Consider the following 21540-nt stretch of genomic DNA (forward strand, 5'->3'; position numbering starts at 1 on the left):
ATATTAGTCTGAAGCTAAAAATTAATCAGATTACTCTGCACCTAAAAATTACTAAGATTACTCTGTAGCTAAAAAAATACTCAGATTAACCTACAGCTAACAATTACTCAGATTACTCTGCAGCTGAAAATTACTCCGATTATTCTGCAAGCTGAAAAATACTCAGATTACTCTGCGGCTAAAAATTACTCAAATTAGTCTGAAGCTAAAAATTAATGAGATTACCCTGCAGCTAAAAATTACTCAGATGACTCTACATCAAAAAAATTACTCAGATTACACTGCAACCTAACAATTACTCAGATTACTCTGCAGCTAAAAAATACTCAGATTAAACTATAGTTAAAAATTACTCAGATTACTCTGCAGCTGAAAATTATTCAGATTTCAGTGCAGCTAAAAATTACTCAGATTATTCTGCGAGTTGAAAAATACTCAGATTACTCTGCGGCTAAAAATTACTCAGATTAGTCTGGAGCTAAAAATTAACCAGATTTTCTCTGTATTTCGGAATTACTAAGATTACTCTACAATCTAAAAATTACTCAGGTTACTTTGCAGCTAAAAGTTACTCAGATTACGCTGCAGCTAAAAATTACACAGATTACTCTGCAAGCTAAAAAGTACTCAGATTACTCTCAAGCTAAAAATGACTCAGATTACTCTGCACCTAAAAATTACTCAGATTACTTTGCAGCTAAAAAATACTCAGATTAAACTACAGCTAAAAATTACTCAGATTACTCTGCAGCTGAAAATTACTCAGATTACGCTGCAGCTAAAAATTACTCAGATTATTCTGTAAGCTAAAAATTACTCAGATTATTCTGCGGCAAAAAATTGCTCAGATTACTCTGCAGCTAAAAATTACTCAGATTAGTCTGGAGCTAAAAATTAATCAGATTACCCTGCAGCTAAAAATTATTAAGATGACTCTGCATAAAAAAATTACTCAGATTACTCTGTAGCTAAAAATTACTCAGATTACTCTGCAGCTAAAAAAATACTCAGATTAAACTACAGCTAAAAATTACTCAGATTACTCTGCAGCTGAAAATTATTCAGGTTTCAGTACAGCTAAAAATTAATCAGATTATTCTGCAAGCTGAAAAAAACTCAGATTACTCTGCGGCAAAAAATTACTCATATTAGTCTGAAGCTAAAAATTAATCAGATTACTCTGCACCTAAAAATTACTAAGATTACTCTGTAGCTAAAAAAATACTCAGATTAACCTACAGCTAACAATTACTCAGATTACTCTGCAGCTGAAAATTACTCCGATTATTCTGCAAGCTGAAAAATACTCAGATTACTCTGCGGCTAAATATTACTCAAATTAGTCTGAAGCTAAAAAATAATGAGATTACCCTGCAGCTAAAAATTACTCAGATGACTCTACATCAAAAAAATTACTCAGATTACACTGCAACCTAACAATGACTCAGATTACTCTGCAGCTAAAAAAATACTCAGATTAAACTATAGTTAAAAATTACTCAGATTACTCTGCAGCTGAAAATTATTCAGATTTCAGTGCAGCTAAAAATTACTCAGATTATTCTGCGAGTTGAAAAATACTCAGATTACTCTGCGGCTAAAAATTACTCAGATTAGTCTGGAGCTAAAAATTAACCAGATTACACTGCAGCTAAAAATTACTGAGATGATTCTGCATCAAAAAAATTACTCAGATTACTCTGCACATAAAAATTGATAAGATTACTCTGCAGCTAAAAAATACTCAGATGACTCTGCATCAAAAAAATTACTCAGATTACTCTGCACCTAAAAATTACTAAGATTACTCTGCAGCTAAAAAATACTCAGATTAACCTACAGCTAAAAATTACTCAGATTACTCTGCAGCTGAAAATTACTCAGATTACGCTGCAGCTAAAAATTACTCAGATTATTCTGCAAGCTAAAATATACTCAGATTACTCTGGTGCTAAAATTACTCAGATTACTCTGCAGCTAAAAATTACTCAGATTAGTCTGGAGCTAAAAATTAATTAGATTACCCTGCAGCTAAAAATTACTCAGATGACTGCATAAAAAAATTTACTCAGATTACTCTGCAAGCTAACAATTACTCAGATTACTCTGCAGCTAAAAATTACTCAAATCACTCTGCAGTTAAAAATTACTCAGATTACTCAATAAGTTAAAAATTACTGAGAATACACTGCAGCTAAAATTAATCAGATTACTTTGCAGCTAAAATTAATCAGATTACTTTGCAGCTAAAATTACTCAGATTACTCTGCAGCTAAAAATTACTCCATTTACTTTGCAGCTAAAAATTATTCAGATTTTCTCTGTATTTAGGAATTACTAAGATTACTCTACAATCTAAAAATTACTCAGGTTACTTTGCAGCTAAAAGTTACTCAGATTACGCTGCAGCTAAAAATTACACAGATTACTCTGCAAGCTAAAAAGTACTCAGATTACTCTCAAGCTAAAAATGACTCAGATTACTCTGCACCTAAAAATTACTCAGATTACTTTGCAGCTAAAAAATACTCAGATTAAACTACAGCTAAAAATTACTCAGATTACTCTGCAGCTGAAAATTACTCAGATTACGCTGCAGCTAAAAATTACTCAGATTATTCTGTAAGCTAAAAATTACTCAGATTATTCTGCGGCAAAAAATTGCTCAGATTACTCTGCAGCTAAAAATTACTCAGATTAGTCTGGAGCTAAAAATTAATCAGATTACCCTGCAGCTAAAAATTATTAAGATGACTCTGCATAAGAAAATTACTCAGATTCCTCTGTAGCTAAAAATTACTCAGATTACTCTGCAGCTAAAAATTACTCAGATTACTCTGCAGCTAAAAAATACTCAGATTAAACTACAGCTAAAAATTACTCAGATTACTCTCTGCAGCTGAAAATTACTCCGATTATTCTGCAAGCTGAAAAATACTCAGATTACTCTGCGGCTAAAAATTACTCAAATTAGTCTGAAGCTAAAAATTAATGAGATTACCCTGCAGCTAAAAATTACTAAGATTACTCTGTAGCTAAAAAAAATACTCAGATTAACCTACAGCTAAAAATTACTCAGATGACTCTGCATAAAAAAATTTACTCAGATTACTCTGCAAGCTAACAATTACTCAGATTACTCTGCAGCTAAAAATTACTCAAATCACTCTGCAGTTAAAAATTACTCAGATTACTCAACAAGTTAAAAATTACTGAGAATACACTGCAGCTAAAAATTACTCAGATTATTTTGCAGCTAAAAATTACTCATATTAGTCAGCAAGCTAAAAATTACTAAGATTACTCTGTAGCTGAAAATTACTCAGATTGCTCAGCAAGCTAAGAATCACTCAGATTACTCTGAAGCTAAAAATTACTCAGATTACTCTGCAGCTAAAAATTACTGAGATTACTCTGATTAATCTGGAGCAAAAAATTACTCATATTACTCTGCAGCTGAAAATTACTCAGATTACTCTGCAGCTAAAAATTTTCAGATTACTCTGCAGCTAAAAATTACTCAGATTACTCTGGAGCTGAAAATTACTCATATTACTCGGCAGCAGAAAATTACTCAGATTACTCTGCAAGCTAAATGCAAGCCTAACCTTTAGACTAACCGCTAGACTTAATTTGAATTTACAATAAGATTATAACATACAAGTTTTCTCTCCACAAATTTTTAGTACTCTAGGGATTCTTTCACACAAAGTAGCCGATATAGTGGTCTGTAGACCTCAACAGCGGTGACTGAAATTTGTTATGAAGTACTACCTGGGGGGAGGAGGAGGGGGACTTAACCTCCAAAAAAAAGCATTGAGACAATTCTACCTAATTCATTAATTTTCAATTGGGTTCTGATTAAATTCAGAATTGTGAGCCACAGCCTTTCTGTGAAAAAAGGGGGAAACTTCTCTAACACATGACAGAACATGAGTGAACCCGATCGTGGGAAATGGATGTCATTTACCTTCATTACGCAGTGATGGTCGTGTATAGTGCATGCTAGAGATCTAATTGTAGCATGATACCAATTGATTTTGATTATACAGACAGATTGGTAATTAGGTTGATTGGTAAAATTCAGAATTGTGAGCCACAGCCTTTCTGTGAAAAAAGGGGGAAACTTCTCTAACACATGACAGAACATGAGTGAACCGATCGTGGGAAATGGATGTCATTTACCTTCATTACGCAGTGATGGTCGCGTATAGTGCATGCTAGAGATCTAATTGTAGCACGATACCAATTGATTTTGATTATAAAGACAGATTGGTAATTAGGTTGATTGGTCAAATTCAGAATTGTGAGCCACAGCCTTTCTGTGAAAAAAGGGGGAAACTTCTCTAACACATGACAGAACATGAGCGAACCCGATCGTGGGAAATGGATGTCATTTACCTTCATTACGCAGTGATGGTCGTGTATAGTGCATGCTAGAGATCTAATTGTAGCATGATACCAATTGATTTTGATTATAAAGACAGATTGGTAATTAGGTTGATTGGTAAAAACCGTGGAATTGGAATTGTAAATCTTGATATCCAATACACACTTATAGGATTCAGTTCCAGAATTTCTCAATTTTTTCTCCTGAAATTGAGCTTGTTTTTAGTTTTAATTAATTAATTAATTCTACATTTATTACTTTTTTTAAATTAGTAAAGCAAACGGTTGTACCCAGTTTTATTTATTTTTCACCGAGAAAAGGCCCTATATAATTGTTTATCTCAATTTTCATTGATTTTCTTTGCTTTGTAATTACTTTTTTTGGTATTTTCTCTGCGCTTCTTCTGCCAGTTTTCTGTATTGCTTTTAAAAATCAACCTAGTTAAGGCATTTCATTTATAGTTTCTTTTAGGATTGAGGAACTTTTATTCAATTACTTTAATCTTAAAGTTTATAATAGCTTATTCTATAGCTAGTATAGAAAGCATAAAATAAGGTTTAATATATAGAACTGTGGTAATTATTCTGTTTTTTTTCAGGCTATAAGTTGAGTATAGTAATTTTATTTTAAAAGTTTCGTGTAATTTATTTAATATCATCACGACCATAGTCAATAAATATCGCGGTCAGGGGAACACGATTATAGCCTATTCTAAGCAACTACAAAGAGATCGACCAGCAAAGATTCAACATATATGCTTCAGTATCCAAAACTCAAGTCCTAACTCAATTAATCCTATTTACCAAAGTAAACTAGGTTATTGATCCCACCACTTTAATTTCACAGAATTGCTGTCAGAATTGAAGTCCTCGAAAAACGGTGTTTCCACAAGCAGTTTCAATAAACTTATTATCAATATCTTCTACAATTATGTAGATGTCAGACAGATACGCCGATTAAGTTCACATTAAAATATTTCCGCTTGTTGATAAAAACACTAATTCGAGGTTTATTACTCGAGACTATTTTTTCAACAGTCCCTTCTTGTTGAATATATATATGCGTTTATATATATATATATATATATGTATATATATATATATATATATATATATATATATATATATATATATATATATATATATATATATATATATATATATACTATCTTTATAAGTGAGCATTAATTGTGCATATATTTATTGATTTTCCCCGAAAAAGGCTCCATATTTTTTCGGGAAAACTGGTATCCTGGGATATTCTGGCCTAAAAAACGATCTAGATAGGTCAGAAGTTTGAGAGAATTCATTAAGAGCCTTAATTTTGGAAGAAAAAAATAATGTGAGTGATGTCATTTTTATATGCATCAGTATTGCAGTACTGAAGTATTGAAGATTTTCATGTACGGAGAAGTTTATGTTATATTGTTTCAAGAGCAAAAACTGGTAATTGCAAAAATAGTTGGATATATTTTGACAAAAGATTACAACAATTCCAAACCTTGAAAAAGAAAACCAAAAGTTGGATGCTTAGTAGAAAACGTTTTTAGAAACCAGACTTGCTATAATCATAAAATATATTTGAATGGACACCAGTATAAAAAAAAACATCAAATTGTGGAAAGAGGAAAAAACTGATAATTACAAAAATACTTGTATATATTTTAACAAGGGATTACAACAATTCAAAAACCTTAGAGCAGATGAAAATTTACTAGATGTTTTCTAGAGGAATTGCCTACGGATTGTTCTGGGTACCCCGGCTGACAGACCGTATTTCAAACAGTAGGCTGTACGAAAAATGTGGTTCAATCTCGCTTTCTAGGGCTATAAGGAAAGAACGTTTGAGATGGCTAGGCCACGTTCTGCGGATGAAGGATGACAGATTGCCGAAGATTGTCCTTTTTGGCCAACCGTTTGGAGCTACACGGAAAGCAGGTCGTGCTTGTCTGGGTAGGGAGGATGTCATAAATAAAGATTTAAAGGAAATAGGAACTTCCTGGGAGGGTGTAAAGAGGGAGGCCTTGAATAGATTAGGTTGGAGGAGGAGCGTGCGTAGCTGTGTTGGCCTCAGGCGGCTTTGTGCTGCAGTGAGTTATTAGTAGTAGTAGTAGTAGAAAAGAAAACTAAAAGTTTAAAGCTTAGTACATATCGTTGTTAGATATCGGACTATCTTCGTTAATCAAATACCTTAGAAAAGACATGAACACCTATGAAAAGACAACAATTCAAAAACCTGAATAAAGAGGTAGAAATCGTTGTTAGAAATTGGACTTACTTTGATAATCAAATATCTTTGAAAAGAAACAGTACGAAAAGACATTAAATTGTGTAAAGAGCAAAACACTGGTAATTGCAAAAATATTTGTATATGTTTTAACAAGGGATTCCAACAATTCAACAGCCTTAAAAAAGAAAACCAAAAATTTGTAGCTTAGTAGACTAGATATCGTTGTTAGAAGACAAGCGACAATGAGCATCCATATATGGAAGCCTGCCGCGTGCCGAGTGCCGGTGGCAAAGCCGCCGTTTTCCCGGTACTATATATATATATATATATATATATATATATATATATATATATATATATATATATATATATATATATATATATATATATATATATATATATAACAGCTCTTGATTATAATTTTAAAGTAATATGTGATACAATTTGCATTCTAACTAAAACGAAATTTATTTCAAAAAAGAAAAAGTTCGATAAGATTAGTAATAAGGATAACAGATTATATTTACCTATTAATTTTACTTGTAAGCAGATTGAAGATATTAATTTACCAGAAATTTTAAATCAGTGGCATGTGAAACAGCCCCTTCCTAGTAATTTGAATTATAATGATAGTCCAGTTTTAACTTATAAATTTTCAAAAACTATTGGGCAAATTATTTTTAATTATAATTTAATACTAAAAAAACTAGATAGTGATATAAATTGGAAACCGGTTTGTAATTGTAAGCAACTTGGCCCATTTGTAAATCCTACTTACAAACATGTTATAACAGGGGACTTGTCAATAATAAAGCAAGATGATCTTCAAATTATAATGAATAAAGGGGCTAATTTCCGTCTTTCTCATCATCTGAAACCATCGAGTGTTCTTGATGGCTTGGAAAATGATTTTGATTTATTTATTGATAAGTGGTGTAAAAAGAGAATAGAGAAGTGGAAAGAGAATAAAAATAAAGAGAGTTTTCAAAGTTGGAAGAATTTAATTATTAGTAGAATAAGAAATAAAATATATTCTAACTTAAAAAATAGTAACACTAAATCATTATTTTATAATGCGAAGATTAAACAAGCAATTGCTAATCTAAAGAATGAATTTGTAATTGTGCCAGTGGATAAAGCTAATAATAATTTTGCCATAATTTGTCAGAAGCTGTATTGTGATATCTTAAAAAGGGAGTTATGCACAACTAATGTTTACGAAAAGGTAAATATAGAGGATGAGAATTTAATTGAAAAGACTGAAGAAATACTTTTAAAAATTTTAATATTAAAATAAATGACAATGATAAAAAGTTCCCTTTCCTATATTGGACTGTAAAATTTCATAAGAATTCCCCTAAACCACGGTTTATTGCTGGAGCAGCTAAATGTCCAACCCGCATTGCTGCTACTGACCTCTCTTTAATTTTAAAGGAAATTGTAAATAAACTTAAAACCTATTGTTCTGGTATTAAAAAATTTTCGAATTTTAATCCATATTGGAGTGTTAATAATTCACTGCAGGTGATAAATTCTTTAACAATGGTTTCAGCTAAAAGAATTGAGTCTTTCGATTTTGCGACAATGTATACTAATTTATCACTTAATGTAGTGTTTGATAATTTAAAAACTGTTATCAAGAAATCTTTCCTCTTATCTAGTAAAAGGTTCTTAAAAATAGACATTTATAATAAAAAAGCTATATGGACAAACTGCTTTAATACTACAGTTAACTTGAGATGTTACAGCTTGGATATGATTTTTGAGTTATTGGAATTTGTTTTATACAATACTTATATAAGATTTGGGGGTGATTTGTACAAGCAAATTATGGGAATTCCCATGGGGGGGGGGGGAATGCCAGCCCATTTATAGCTGACTTGTTTTTAAGTCAGCTAGAATATAAATATATGATGGATAAGAATAATCCAATTAATTTAAAACATGCTTTGTCAAATAATAAAAGATATTTAGATGATATTTTGGTCTTAAATTGTAAGGATTTCATTGATATTTCTAAAAATATATATCCATCAGAGCTTATTCTTGAGCCTAGTCATGGCGCTGGTCATGAAGATCATTTCTTAGATTTAAATATTAATATTTGTGATAATAATAAATTAAGTTTTAAAATGTATAATAAAACGGATGATTTTGATTTTGAAGTGATTAGTTTCCCATTCCCTGAAAGTAATATACACTCAAATATCACATATTCAGCGTTTTTCTCACAGTTACTTCGTTATGCAAGGATTTGTAGTAATTATATTGATTTTAAAAATAGATGTAAAATCTTAAGCCAAAAATTGATATCAAGAGGTTTTTCTGCAAATAGATTAACTTGGCAATTTAAAAAATTTAGTTTTCATTATAACGAACTTTTAAATAAATATCAAAAGAATTATCTAGAAATACTTAAAGAAATTTTCAACTAATTTCGGAGGTTCGAGAAATGTTGTTACAGCACCATTTATTTTGAATTGTGTTTCTAATTGAGCGGATTTTCTTAAAAATTAGCCACATGGTAAAGATGAATTCTATAATTGTTTAGTTCATTCAGGTTTTTTGCAATGTGTTAATATTTGTGATTTGGCAAAATTTATAATATTTAGTTTACCTATTGTTGCTAAATGGAGGGATATATTAACAGGATAAGCTTGTTTTGGTTTTACTTGGTTGTTTTACATTTGCTATTTTTTTTTTCATATGCATGTATTTTGGGGGTGATACCTGACCCAGGGATGCCATGGATATTCTGTGGTAGCCACAACACTGTGCTGGGTAGAGAATTTAGAGTGGCGAAACCCTATATAGGCCAGTGTATTCTCCTGATGAGCCCTTATGTTGGGTGTTGCCTCTGAATTATTTGTCTATATTATTTTTTCTATTGTTTGGTAAATGACGACTTATACTTATTGACGATATGACTGCCTGTCCATGGATTATTCTTTATGGTTGATTGTGTGTGGCTATGCTGTTTGACCTATGTGATTGTATGGATGAGTAGGGTCAAGGCCTCATTCAAGTGCTGGTCTATATTAATCACTAATTTAGGAAAACAGTCTTCCTTTTCTCCTTCTGTCTCTCTTTTTTCTTTTTTTTTGTGTTTGTGCTGTTGCATTGATGATTTCTCTTTTCATGATATATATATATATATATATATATATATATATATATATATATATATATATATATATATATATATATATATATATATGAAGTACTATGAGGAGGACTCAACAAACTGATTCGAGGATCAGGTATCCCTTCTTAAAATAAATTGTGCCAAATGACAGCGACCACATATAATTTACAGATTTTTAGAAACATTAACTTACGTGCTCAGGTATATCTGAGTTTGAAGGGAAATGGAGACAATTTCTGCACATTCTGGTGACCAAATCTTCTCGAAATATAACTATCTCTCTAGTACCATATTGAATACGACAAGGATTTGTAGAGAAAATGGCGTTGGGCACTTTCTGAACTAGACCATCAGTTAATGTCTTCGGAAGAGGAGGCCTGTACAGAAGATCAAATTATAGATACAAACAAATACAAGATATCAAGTCATACATGAAGCTGAGAGAGTTTGAAAACCAAGGCGGAGGAATAAAGATTAACTTTATATATCAGTTCCTCCTTATTCTTGTTACTACATTGTGCGTACAAAAAAGGTTGCCAGCATCACATTTTCCGACAAATTTCAAATTTACTTGGAAAAAAAAAATATTTGAATTCTGAATTACATTTGTTGTATAATCGGTATTGGAGAGGGATGACAGAGTTGTCATTCGTAAAAAACTGGTAGGGTCGGCTAATTTGACACAGCTGACAATAGCACCACCTGCTAGCAAAGCAAGTGACTTGCTTACTAAAAGCTTATTGGAGAACAAAGCCCCTGCGGTCAATACAGCTGCATGCGCTCCTCCTCGACCCCAATATATTTAAAGCTTCACTCTTTACCCCCTACTACGATGTTCTAATTTCGAAATCCATTCTTATAACCCATTTGGAGACGAGCTGCTCGTCGTTTCGTGTTAGATGTGGGATAGCCCCACAGAAAATGTGGGATAGCCATCTTAGCCGTTCTTCCATTATAGCCTTAGAAAGTAGGACTGAACCCCTTTTCCGTACAGTTTAAATATAGTTTCCATTATCATTTGATACAAGACCAGTCAAAAAAGTGCCTGAAACTAACTTTATACTCAGAAAACACATTACTCACACTTTAGAAACAGTCATCTTTCAAAGCCATACCTGCTACCGGTCCTACCCATGGTATCCAATACTTTAATCTTTGTTCGCAGACTTGTATTCCTATTCATCATAACTTTTTAACTATGAAAAAGAAAACCCTGCATTGTCGATTCTAATTTTTAGACCTTTACTGCATCCACCATCTTTACTATTAATGCCAACCAGGTAAGTGACAGTATCCACTTAATCGACTTTCTTGTTACCTAACATCAACTTTTCACCACCATTTATTCCTAGTCTAAGCTACTCAATCGTCTTAACGTTAGTTTTCAAACCTATTCTTGCGATCTAAACTCTCGAAACCTCCAAAAATTCATTTATTTCGCTAACATTTTTTATCCAGCGCAAAAATCATCAGTGTAATCTAAGTTTAGCAGATTTTCCCCTTCTTGTTTCATACCATATTCTCCCATAGCCTTTGCCCTGCTTAAATCCTGCTTTTCCACCAAACTAACTACTAACATCACTAACTACCTTCTCGTACATAACACTTACTAGTGTAATTGTAATTGTCTGGTATCAAACAATTCGTGGTAACGAACTGTAGTAAGGAGCGACCCGGCTCAATAGTAACCAAAACTCTAAAAAATGGAATTTTGATACCAATAGTTACATCAAAAGAATCGCATTTTAATGCTGATTTTAGATATATAAGTTTCATCAAATTTGGTCTTACCCATCAAAAGTTACGAGCCTGAGAAAATTTGCCTTATTTTAGAAAATAAGGGGAAACACCCCCTGAAAGTCACATAATCTTAACGAAAATCACACCATCAGAATCAGCCTATCAGAGAACCCTGTTGAAGAAGTTTCAAGCTCCTATCTACAAAAATGTGGAATTTTGTATTTTTTGCCAGAAGGTAGATCACGGATGCGTGTTTATTTGTTTGTTTGTTTGTTTTGTTTTTTTCCCCCAGGGGTGATCGTATCGACCAAGTGGTCCTAGAATGTTGCGAAAGGGCTCATTCTAAGGGAAATGAAAAATTGTAGTTCCCTTTTGAGTGACCAAAATTGGAGGGCACCTAGGCCCCCTCCCACGCTAATTATTTTCCCAAAGTCAACGGATCAAAATTTTGAGATAGCCATTTTATTCAACGTATTCGAAAAACCTTATAACTATGTCTTTGGGGACGACTTACTCCCCCACAGTCCCCGTGGGAGGGGCTACAAGTTACAAACTTTGACCAGTGCTTACATATAGTAATGGTTATTGGGAAGTGTACAGACGTTTTCAGGGGATTTTTTTGGTTGGGGTAAGGGGTTGAGAAGAGGGGGATATGTTGGCGGAACTTTCCATCGAGGAATATGTCACGGGGGAAGAAAATTTCCATGAAGGGAGCGCAGGATTTTCTAGCATTATTAAAAAAAAAAATGAAAAAATAAATATGAAAAAGTTTTTTCAACTAGAAGTAAGGAGCGGCATTAAAACTTAAAAGGAACAGAAATTATTACGCATACGAGGGGCTCACCTCCTCCTAATACCTCGCTCTTTACGCTAAAGTATTTTTAGTAATTTCAACTATTTATTCTACGGCTTTTGTGATTCAGGGGCCATTCTTAATGAATTGGGACAAAATTTAAGCTTTAGTGTAAAGAGAGAGGTACTGACGAGGGGGTGAACCCCCTCATATATGTAATAAAAACATGAGAATACAAAAGTTCGTTACGTAAGCTAATTTATAAGTTATGTGTATCTTTTACTACTAAAAACATTTAGTAAAAAATTAAAAGTTATAATTGCCTTTTTAAGTAGCCAAAAATCGGAGGGCAATTAGGCTTCCTCCCCCGCTCCTTTTTTTCTCAAAATCATTCGATCAAAACTATGAGAAAGCCATTTAGCAAAAAAAAAATAAATAGATATGCAAATTTCATTTTAATTATTCCTCTGCGGAGAGCCAAAATCAAAACATGCATTGATTCAAAAACGTTCAGGAATTAAATAAAAAACAAGTTTTTTCTTAACTGAAAGTAAGGAGCGACACTAAAACTTAAAACAAACAGAAATTACTTTGTTTATGAAAGGGGCTGCTTCCTCATTTTTACTGTTTTAAAAAGAAGAGTTGAGAGAAAGAGTCAAACTTTAGAGTAAAGAGCGGGGCGTTGATGAGGAGGCAGCCCCTTTCATATACGAAGTAATTTCTGTTTGTTTTAAGTTTTAATGTCGCTCCTTACTTTCGGTTAGAAAAACTTGTTTTTTTTTATTTAATACCATACAAAGATAAGACCTTCACAAACGCTTTACCATTTGCTGAATCAAATGCGTGCTCCTAATGTGTAAAAATTTTCTCAAATTTTCACAAATTTCCTCTATATTTAAGAAGAAAGTATCCCGAATAGAACTTCCAGATATTTCCGAAAGTTATTATTCCAGATGATTTAACTACTTTCGATCAGAGAATTTAACGAAAGAAAATATAGAGAAGACAGGTATAATGTTTAAAAAAAGCAGGGAAAAATAGAAAAAGGAAAAAATTTAAATAACAGAAATCCGAACATTTCGACTCCATGTCCGGGGGCCTTCATCAAAGGAAATAAATGAACGAACTAAATTAAACACAACACATAGAAAATTGCATAAAGAAAATTATAAAGAAAAACATTTTTTTGCTTTGTTCCACTATTTTCTTTAAATATCATACCCGTTTTTCACTCTATATTTTCATTTATTAAATTCTGTAATGGAAAGACAGTGTGCTCTAAGAAATTATTTACGTATAACCTTTCAATTAGCTCAACTACTTTCTTCGAGATATCAAAGAAAGTTTCCAATTACTTCAGGGTTATTATTTCTATTAGTATGAGTGAATTAATGCAAAATTTCAGGAGATAAATTCTTAGCGGCCACTCAAGGTCCAACTAATGTATGTTAAAGTAGTTCATTATGATTCTTTCAGCAGTTAAGCTCTCGTGTCAAGGCATGCGTGAATTCTGCGTGAAACGAGCAGTACAACTGATTTGAAGATGTTTCCTATTTTATTTAGATTATTTTCTAGTTATGGAAAGTGAATGAAACCTTTGGGGGTCAGTTTAACTCCTGAAAATAACCGTAGATTTTACTCACTTAGATCAAGTATTTTCTTCTTAAACATTACCAAATCTTACCCGGAAAGCGTTTGTGTACCCTATATAGGTTTTTCCAAGAAGTAATTGTTTTTCCTCTTATATCATTGCTCCCAAAATTTTGAATTAACCCTCCTACACTGAACTAAATAACATCTCTGGGTCAATTTGGCCTATTAAATCAAGCCATCCCTTATAGATCTTCCATTTTAGGTTTACACATACCTATGATTACTTATTCAGAGTATCCGATTTTCCTAATGGTCAAACCTACAGCCAAAATGACAAAAGCTATAAAAGCTACGCTTTTATTCCACATAAAAAGGAAGCCACGTTGAAAAATTTAAAGAAATGGCAGAGAAAGATAGGAAGAGTTATGTTTATTTATAAAAAAAAAATCAGGGCTCAAATTTGAGACGCGGGTCCTGTTTCTAAAACAGGTGGTTTCAGCACCAGTTTTGGGGACTTGTGGTCCATAATAGCAACGGTGTATTCAATTTATAAAAATGCCAACGTTAAAGCTATAAAACGAAATGAAATGATCCTGTACTTGATAAAGACAACCCCTCAACCCCTTCCCTTTACACTAAAGTTTAAATAGTTGCTAGCTGAAACGGCTTTAGAATGTAAAACATGCAATAAGTTGACAAATGCAAGTATTTTATTTACTGATCACTTTTCAAAACTATTTGAACTGAAAATTCAATTGTTTAATGGAAATGTCGGCCAATAAGCTTTTCAATTCTTGGGGATTGCGACAGACTATATTTCAAATTTTAAAGCATTGATATAAAAAGTCAAACTTTGGATATTAAGGAGAGTGGTGAGAGGAGAAAGGAGAGGGGGCAACCCCTTTAATATAAAGGATAATTTGTGTGCGTTTTCAGACAAATTCAAAATATATCAGATCTTGAAGCATAGGTAGAAAAAGCTAAATTTTGGAGATTAAGGAGATTGGTGAGATGAGACTGGGGAGGGGACAGCCCCTTTAATACACAGGATAATTTATGTGCGTTTTCAGGCAAAATCAAAATATATCACATCTTGAAGCATTGGAAGAAAAATTAAAATTTTGGAGATTAAGGAGAATGGTGAGTGGAGACTGGGGAAGGGGCAGCCCCTTTAATGTACAGGATAATTTATGTGCGTTTTCAGGCAAAATCAAAATATATCATATCTTGAAGCATTGACAGAAAAGTCAAATTTTGGAGATTAAGGAGAATGGTGAGTGAAGACTGGGGAGGGGGTAACCACTTTAATACACAGGATAATTTATGTGCGTTTTCAGACAAAATCGAAATATATCATATCTTGAAGCATTGGCAGAAAAAATCAAATTTTGGAGATTAAGGAGAGTGATGAGCAGAAACTGGGGAGGGGGCAGCCCTTTTAATATACAGGATAACTTAAGCGCGTTTTCAGACAAAATCAAAATAAAGCATGTACTTAACATTTGGTGGATAGTTCATACCATGAGGAAATTAGAACCATTGCAAGGATTTCATATCTAACTGATAAGAGGGCCGGAAGTGAAACCTTTTGACCTTCATCATTCCCACAACCCAAACTTCATACATATACATACACCACTTGCCTCAAAACCTTTTGGAATTATTTAAGAAATGGTCCCAGAAAATTAAGGGTTAATCAAGAAAATGTATTACGGCAATTAGAAGAAGAACTTGGATTAAGTTGAAAAAAAAAGCCAATCAAAAACTTAAAATGAACCCAAATCAGCCTCCATCAGATCCCAAACTTACAATGAGCATGAATAACTATCAATGAAGAAGGGAAACATAAAACGAACAGCAAGCTAATTAAAACTAGATCTAAGTTGCATAGGCAACGTGAGGTGTTGCGGCAATCTTTGTTCGGCTTCGCCGAGTAAAGTGTTGCGAGAGCAAAACTTTGGTTTTGTTTCCTCGCTTTGATTAAACGCTGAAGTTGTTAATCTGTAAGGATCTTAAAATAAATACTAGGTACACCAACTCGCAAAAGTTGCAAACCCCTTATCGCTAAGGATGATTGTAGCCTAACAGCTGATTATTACTTACAAGTCTCCTATATGTCTTACCGCTGGAACCAAATTGGTCTTACCATCAAAGACACCTGAAACAAATAATAGGTACAGCAACTAACAAAAGTTGCGAACCCCTCATTGTAGAAAATGATTATGAGCTAACAGCCGACTGTTGCTTAAAAATGTCTCGGAAAATTGGTATCGGCCTATTTTTGGCTTGAGTGTGTACCTTACTACTGAAGTTGTCAACCCCTTTAGCCTTTCAAACTTTAGACTTTCATATCTCATGAAGGAATCTTTCTACGAAAAATGGATGATATATACTTTGATCAGCTCATCAAGAGGTACCGACTACTGTCGAAAAAAATCTATCTGTCTTAGTTCAAAAGTTGACTTTTTTGCCGTATGCCTAGTTTCTAGCGTCATCACTTAGAAAGGAGCACAGGATAAACTCTAATTTCTTTAACAATGGGAGAACTTTTAAAGTTTAAGAGGCATATTTGACACCATTTCTGTATCAGCCTATTTTTGGTTTCAATGCGTACCTTACTATTGAAGTTGTCAACCCTTTTAAACTTTCAAACTGGTATATCTCGTGAAGGAATTTTTCTACCAAAAAATGGATGAGATATACTTTGATCGGCTCATCAAGAGCTATCGACTGGCGCAAAAAAAAAAATAATCTATCCAAGTTAGTTCAAAAGTTGACTTTTTTGCTGTAGGCCAAGTTTCTAACATCAGCACTTAGAAAGGAGCAAATGATAAACTCTAATTTCTTTAGCAATGAGAGAACTTTTAAAGTTTGAGAGGCATATCTGATACCATTTCTCTACCGCAATCCCAAGTGCGAAAAACCGAATGATAAACTCAGCTGAAATCACGAATAGAAATAATAGATGGCAGCACTTTCGGTTCCAACTTTTTTATTTCTGTAGTTTTTTTTCTATTTATCACTCCAAGAAGAGATATTGGCTGTGGGGCCGGGTAACTGTCGCATATATTTAAAACTTATAGATTTTAGTCCATCTTCAATTTGAAACTAGTGCCGGCATGCTTGCCTGCTAGAACGGAGCTTTCCACTCGAAAGCAGAAACATGGTTTGATGAAACGAAAGCTTCACTGCACAACTTCAGATAGTTCTCTCTCACATAGGCTATAAAACTCCAAGTCACTTCACACACTATAGGCGGCTCTGGCTCAAGGACAAGCAAAAACCATCCTTTTTGGCCCCAGGAAAGAGCTCTACAAAGCTTTCCAAAATGCAAAGTCATATTCATCAATCCGGCCTAAGGTCCACGCTTTCCGTAAAAACCGCAAAGTTTAGACCCTTACCACTTTCTAGGAATAAGCTGAAATCGGGGTGCTAGGAGAAAAAAAAAAAAAACACGACAAAACCAAAGTGCTAATGAAACCAAACTTAACCTAACCATTACAACAAATAAGTATAGCGTTGCCACCCTCTCACACCGCAAATGGTAGATTTTTACTTTGGTTATAAAAGAAGCAAAATATATATCAAACAGCCTTATAATTTTTTTTATTATTATAAAATTAAAAGAATTGAATAGTGCTCAAGCGTCCAGGATCTTTTTTAATATAATTGTATGTATAAATAGAAGATTTTTTTGACGAATTGTATTTTGAAGATTTCCTTTGAAACTTCTATCTTTTAGACGTTGGGTTATATAGAGAACGGTAAAGTTTTAATTTACTTAACAACCATGAATGGTTGTTACATGACGGTGCGTATACTTAAAATGTCACGTAGCATAAAGGAAATTAAATCGGGTTATCACTAAACTTTACTCCCACGTGTTTAAAAGACATCTGAAACATTTTAAGAGAAGAAAATAATTGTCAAAAGCCAGCAGGTCGTAATTTATCAAGTTTTTTTTATTATTTTATTTTGCGATAAATGTTCAGTCATTATACTCTATCTAACATTAAAACTATAAGATGTATTATACATACTAGACAGAGATAATTTAGTCACGTACACAAATAATACATGTAATTTATTGAGCTGAAAATAGCACAAAACCTATTTCAGCAAACATGGAAGGAAGAAAGACATTATTTATGTGCATATTACTATGAAAACGGGTTTCAGGTTTTTTTTTTTTTCAGAGATTGAATAAAGTCACGTACGCCATGGATCATTAATCAGAATTTTGAGACGACGATGTTGTCCGATTTTGGGGAAAATAAATTAATTATTTCTTCACATGATTGATCTTGTGAACATTTCTTCACAAGATAAGAGACGGTCAAGCCTAGAACCAGCCTCAGGAATTGCGGTGATAGACCTAAAGTAGTCAGTGCCTTGAGGCAGCGGTTTAAGCTCTGCAGGATTGGTTGTCAGCTCGCCCGTGCCGAAAACCCAAGCTAGTCTAAAAAATAACAATATCGAGGGTATTGAATTACACTGCGATATTATATCCGTATATCAATTAAAAATCAAACTAATAAGGATTATGGACTAGACAAGACGGTGGGCCTATATAGATGGGGCTGCTGGGCGTCTGTACTTTTTCGCAAAATGCAACATTATAGCAGTTGGCGGGATCCCCAAGCGTTGGTGCACATAGCACCGTTTTACCATGATATATACCTAAGCTAAAAAAAGGCAGGTGAAAATAGATTCGCAAGTTGTGTTCATCCCCTGGGGGCTACATAGAGCACAAAATCTAAAAAGGCAAAATCATGGTCTTACTTTCCAGATCGAAAATTTCAAAAAAACAAGTTTAGGATTTACACATCCACTTTCCCATTTCGAAAAAAATTTGGGAGAGATAGAGGATTACGATCTCGGACTCTCAAAAAGTTAATTCTGCGTTCGAATCGAGTCTGACATTACACAAACCCTAAGAAGTCTACTTTTGAAGGTAAGGCAGTTTCATTTTGTTTCTTTTTTTTACTCTATTTAGTAGGCAAATAAAAAGTTTTTATTTTTCTTTGGAAAATTACTGGCTATTTTTCGACCTTCAAAAGAACTTGTCTCGTTTCATAATGACATGAAATTTTTCGAATTTCCATTTCTTATCGTTACTAAGCTATAGACCGCTGATCTTAAAAAAAAGATCATGAAAGCAGTAGTGTGGCTACGCCATATGAGACGAACTGAAAATTAAATAATTAGGACTTTTTGAAGTCTGTATTTTGACTCAGCCTTCTTAAGTTTCAGTTTTTCTTAAGGTTACCTTTTCCCTTACCAAATTCTTCACGCAAAAAAATACGGACAATAAGCAACCTTCCCAACAGACAACTGGATTCTCAAAGACAGCTACACCTTCAATGGAAGCTATATCTTCTTAAGCTGTTTAGTACCACAAGTTTTTAGCTTATTTTTCGCTCATTTTTCGACCATGTTTCTTTTTTAAGATTTGGCATCCGCAACTACCACAAACTGCATACGGAAACCTTCTTCTAAAGAAATTGAATTCCCAATTTGTTCTTTTTTTAGATATACATGGCTGAGTGATTTTCTCCTTAACTAACCCGAAAGACCAGATCTCAAGTCTTTAGTACTTGAACAGCACAAATGTCCAAGTACAAATTTATTTGAAATTACGGCTTTGGAGCTTTTTCTCGGTGAAATTTCTATTGAAATATTTTCACATATAAACAAAAGCATAGCCAGAGACAACCTACGGAAATTTGATCACTATTTCAAAGATGTCTTTGTTCACGCTTCCGTTGGATTCTACACGTCCAGCGCCATGAACAAGTTTCCAGCAACAAGATTGGTTAGCGCTGTAGTCAAACGTACCCAGTCTCAGAAACGTGTGAAAAGACGACGGCTCGTGTGGCTAGGCCATTGCATTAGGCGTGAAGACCACCTATGCATCTCGAAGTTTGTTGTTAAAGTACAGCCACTCAAAAATTGAAAATGTTGCCCTGGACGACAAAAGAAAGATTGGCGGTCAATGTTAAGAAACGAGGTACAACCGCTTGAAGGCCTCCATTTATTCGTTTGGCTCTGAAACAGGAATTGGCTCTACAATTTCGAAGCCGTTGTTCACAACCATGCCTCATAAAAGAATTCTGTTGGTAAAATTATGAATGCCGGGCGAGGCGGAGCAGCGTCTTGTTCAAGCAAAAGTAAAGTAAGCAAGTAAGATCTAAGGGACGGAAGTTTAGGCCAAAAGTGCCCAACCCTGCAATGAAAATGATAATTAAAATAGAATGATTTTCAATCGCAAGGTCAATGGCACAACTTGTTTTTCAACTTTCAAAGTAGCTGGATGTCGCAATATAATATTCCAGAGTATGTTAAAATCCTTGCATTAACTATATTGCAAGAAAAAGGGGCTAACCAGCAGCTGTAAGGATAAACCTGAAAACCGTGAGGTCGTGACAGAATTTCTTATAGAAAAGGTGCAAGAATAGAAAAGAAAAACAATAACACATGATTACAAGCTATTGAGATAATAGCAAAAAAAAGTTAAAGGTACGCTAAATCAAACATGCTGGAGCAAATTCTGTATATAAAGCTTAGAAACATACTCTGCTTAGAAACATATTCATCGAAAACCGTCTAGATTTAGAGTGAGGGGGATTAACCACTTCAAGAAAAAGTGCATTTAAGAATCAAATATTAGTAAACTGTAGTGTTGTTAAAGGAATCAGAGACAGGAGTTTTCGAACGGTCTACTAGGAGAAAACTACCCTTCCATGTGTGCAGGTATTTAAAATTTAGTTATATTTGTGCAGACATATAAAAGATGCGCCTATTATAGGCAGGCTATCAGACAGAACTACCTGCAATCGGCTACAGTTGGTTCTGCACAAAATTGCTATCGGTCGTGCAATATTAGAATTTTAGTCATGAAAAAAAGGAAATGGAAAACATACAAGGAGCCACTTTTATAAATCAGAAACCACTAACATAGATTGAAACTATTAATAAATTAAAACAATTTTAATTTTCAATTTCTGATATAGATAATCATTATTAGAGAACAGAGCATGGAACACAAGTAACAAAAATCTCACCTTGGAAGAATAGCAGGAAATCCGGGATCATGTGGGCCAGGAACAAAAATAAACTTGGTATTCTTTACAAGCTGAGGATGTTCGCTTATCATTTCTCCAAGTTTCTTAAACTGATTCCTAAACAAAGTTAATCCTTCACTTCCTTTACTACTTGACAAAAAATCTCCCATAAAGACAATAGCGAAAGGCTGAAGCTCAGCATATCCATTCAGTAATGTACGCACTTTTTCTAGGACCTGCAAAAATAGATGCCTTGATTAAAGTCAGTTACACTTCTTTTTTCCTTGCTTAATTCCACGAGGGTACTGAGCTTTCCCTTTTCGTTAAGCCACATTATATGATCTATCACGATAAAATGTTTCATCGGGCTCGTGCGAAATATTTCAAACTCCTTCCTACCAAATAGCCTTCCTCTCCAAGAAACAGAACAACATCAATCCAATATAATTTTTTAAATAAATTTTACTACCAAACCACATAGCATAATAATGGAAAAACCTTTTTTTTAATGTTCCCTTTTGCGGTCAGAGATAAATGATTGACAAAAATCAGAGAGAATCTGAAAGCACAGTAGTTTTCAAGTGGG

General features: G+C 33.6%; 1 protein-coding gene across 2 annotated transcripts in view; it reads right to left on the bottom strand.

Annotated features, from left to right (window-relative positions):
* The window catches only part of LOC136029154 (DNA polymerase epsilon subunit 2-like), a 96934-nt gene that overhangs the window by 17951 nt on the left and 57443 nt on the right, over positions 1-21540 (bottom strand). For both annotated transcript variants that reach the window (XM_065707248.1, XM_065707249.1), the window contains exons 6-7: positions 20955-21190; positions 9958-10141 (exon numbers count right to left, since the gene is read on the bottom strand). In XM_065707248.1, coding sequence (XP_065563320.1) covers positions 9958-10141; positions 20955-21190 — 420 coding nt within the window. The remainder of the gene's footprint in view (positions 1-9957; positions 10142-20954; positions 21191-21540) is intronic.

This window comes from Artemia franciscana, chromosome 7, assembly GCF_032884065.1.
Source record: "Artemia franciscana chromosome 7, ASM3288406v1, whole genome shotgun sequence".
Lineage (NCBI taxonomy): Eukaryota > Metazoa > Arthropoda > Branchiopoda > Anostraca > Artemiidae > Artemia > Artemia franciscana.